The 2,756-nt window shown below is 52.0% G+C and overlaps 1 protein-coding gene across 1 annotated transcript in view; it reads right to left on the bottom strand.

The window, feature by feature from the left end:
• Positions 1 to 540: 540 nt before the first annotated feature.
• The window catches only part of EXOC8 (exocyst complex component 8), a 2,502-nt gene continuing 286 nt past the window's right edge, over positions 541 to 2,756 (bottom strand). Inside the window, exon 2 of the mRNA XM_027770850.1 lies at positions 541 to 2,756. This exon is cut by the window's right edge and continues 1 nt beyond it. Within this exon, the coding sequence (XP_027626651.1) occupies positions 746 to 2,756 (2,011 nt within the window). The 3' untranslated portion in view covers positions 541 to 745.

The following is a 2,756-nucleotide window of genomic DNA, read 5'->3' as shown; positions in this document are numbered from 1 at the left end:
GACTGAAATTTACCCTAAAGCCAATTTTCCCTATTTCTTCCTTTTCCCCAAACTCTTGAACCACATTTTAAGGAGAGACTACATAACACAATGTGGCTTATACAGCACTGTACCTTCAAGAAACCTAACATCTCAGGGACCGGGAAATTTCTCATAGCATAAACTCCGTGCATAAAATATTTAGAAGATATTATTTCTGTTACCTAATATACACTGTAAGTGTGTGCTTTGACTCAAAAGAGTAAGCTAAAATACTGTACTGTGACCATATATTAATTTGGGAATTGGCATAATTTAAAAAAAAAAAACAACATACTTTTTTTAAGAGCTTTTTTGCTGTAGGGCGCATACGTTTGCCAGAGAGAGAGTAAAAGCAATAAATCACCCACCAGGGGGATGGCCACACAATCCCTTCTCCATCCTCCTCTCGGGATTTTGGGCACGCACCCGCACCCAACATGAGTTTTAAGCCACTTGATCCAGGATTCAAATTGCAGTTGACTACATGGGAGTCCAGTTACGCCATCTGCAGGTCCCGTAAAGCATATTGTTTTAATAATTTCAGTATTTTTGTTACTTGGGCTTTACTTATCCTTTTTCCTTTCTCCTCTAGATTTTCTATTTCTAAGAGGGCACTTTTTATTTTTAAGCTGTGTTTGAGCCTACAAAGAAGATGCTAATGCAACTTAGTATAAATATAAATAATATATAAACAGAATGCATATGTACACATAAGATGCAAGCCTCAGACCACCGATGTTGTACTTTCAGGATTCACCCGCATAAGTCTAGATGCATTCCTCAATTCTTGGAGTTGCTTTGCAGGTTTCCCCACACCTTCTTCAAACCTCTTCTCCACCACGGGGAGGACTGTTTCGTATAGAAAGGATGCGTTCTGTCTGATGAAAGCCTTCTTCTCTGGATCCTGCTCACACCGAAGACTGTAATCCACATGCTGAAGGGCAACTAAGATGATCTCCACCAGGCTCTCCAGAAGCACCATGTGCAGCTCTGGAAAGTACAGCTTCAGGGCCTCTTCCAGGAAGCCCATGGTCTGTTTGGTGAAGGCCACCACCGTGTAGCTCAGGTTCACCCAGCAGTCATCCCCCGTGTACTGCTCAAAGTTGCTCACGCCACAACCCTTCATCTCTTCCTTGAGCTTACCCAGGGCCTCCGGAGTCATCAGGTTCATCCTTCTCCACATCTCCTCAGAGTTGCGATGCTTTGTGGCTTCAATGATGATCTCCTTGTAGCTGTGCAAGGCCCCCTGGATGTCCTTCACCAGGAGGGCATGAATGATGAAGGTGAGGTCGAGCCCGATGTCACCCAGCTGCTGACAGTGCTCCTTGGCCACCTTGACACACTCAGCTGCAGTGGAGAGGCTCTCCTTGCTGTCAAACACCTGCTTGCTAAAGGCATCCACGAACATGCCCATGGCTGATCTGGCCCAGACCACAAAGGCAGAGTAGCAGCCACTGTCAGTGCCTGCAAAATCAGTCTCAAATTCTCTAGCAGTCTCAAGAAGGCTGGTGAAAAAGACATGGCACAGCTTATGAATATAGAGTAGAGTGGCTCCTTCGATGCGGAGCTGACGTATGGCAGTGTGCACAGCTGCCGCCCTGTTTCTCAAGAATAGCTCACAGGCCTTTGTGCACTGGCCCAGCCGGATTAGCTGAGAAACTGCCCTGCGAGTAGCCTTGGGACCGCCTCTCAGGGAACGATCCGGGGAGAGTTCGAACACCAGCACCTCAGTGAGCTGTCGAACACGCTCATCCACTTTGGCCCTGAGTTCTTTCACTGGAGGTGGACTGGGCTTATCTTCCAGGTAATGGTTCAGTTTATCCAACAAGTCCACCGCCCCCTCAAAGTCCCTCTGGGCAATACAGACATCCAGGTCTTCAGGTAACTCTTGGATCCATTCCATGGACAGGTCCACCTTCTCCTCCTCTACCTCAGGAGCAGCTGGTTCTTCTTCCTCCTCCTCCTCAAACGGGTTGCTGGCCTTGGGAGTCACGTGGGATGGCCCTCGCGGGGCTGCTGCCTCCTCCTGCTCCCTCCGTCTTTTCTCGCTGAGGGCCCTCTTGGTTTCCTCCAGCACTTCCAGCCACTCTCGTTTGATTTTAGCATTTTCCGCCTGGAAAATACGGCTCTCGGGGAACATGAGCAGTTTGAACATGTCTTTCATGGGCGGGTTGTCCTTGACGTTGACCACTGCCAAGCCGTCTAGGGGGTAGAGGGCGTTGTAGCGATACATCCCTCGCCGATGCGGCAGCCAGGTGGCCACCAGCAAGCAGTCGTTCATGAGGAAGCCATGCACGCGCTGCAGCTGGGCCATGTGGTCAGCCTCATACTCCACCAGGTCCCCGTTGTACACCAGGTACTGGCCCGGAGTCTCCAGCAGGTGCCTGCAGCCTTCCACCTTCTCCAGCAGGGTGGTGAGGGTGCGCTGCTTTCCTTCCTCGCCCGGGCCGGAGCCGTCGCGGGAGGCGCCCCCGGGGGCGGGGAAGAAGCCGGCCTGGCCTCGGAGGTGGTCTCGGGCGCCCGCCCCGGCGCCGGCCTCCTCTGTCCCGGCAGCGCCGGCCCCAGCCCCAGCGGCGGGCAGTGGAGCCAGCGGGATGCTCTCCAGGCTACTCTTCTGCTCGGTCAGCAGGTGGCTGAGCTGGTACATTTCGCTCTCCAGGTAGGAGATCTCGCGGGCCGTCTCTATGAACTGCCGGTAGTTCTGGTAGACGTTGCGCTTGAGGTTCTGCGCCGTC

This window comes from Tupaia chinensis, unplaced genomic scaffold (assembly GCF_000334495.1).
Source record: "Tupaia chinensis unplaced genomic scaffold, TupChi_1.0 Scaffold000161_1, whole genome shotgun sequence".
NCBI classification, from domain to species: domain Eukaryota; kingdom Metazoa; phylum Chordata; class Mammalia; order Scandentia; family Tupaiidae; genus Tupaia; species Tupaia belangeri.
This window is presented reverse-complemented; position numbering and strand designations above follow the sequence as displayed.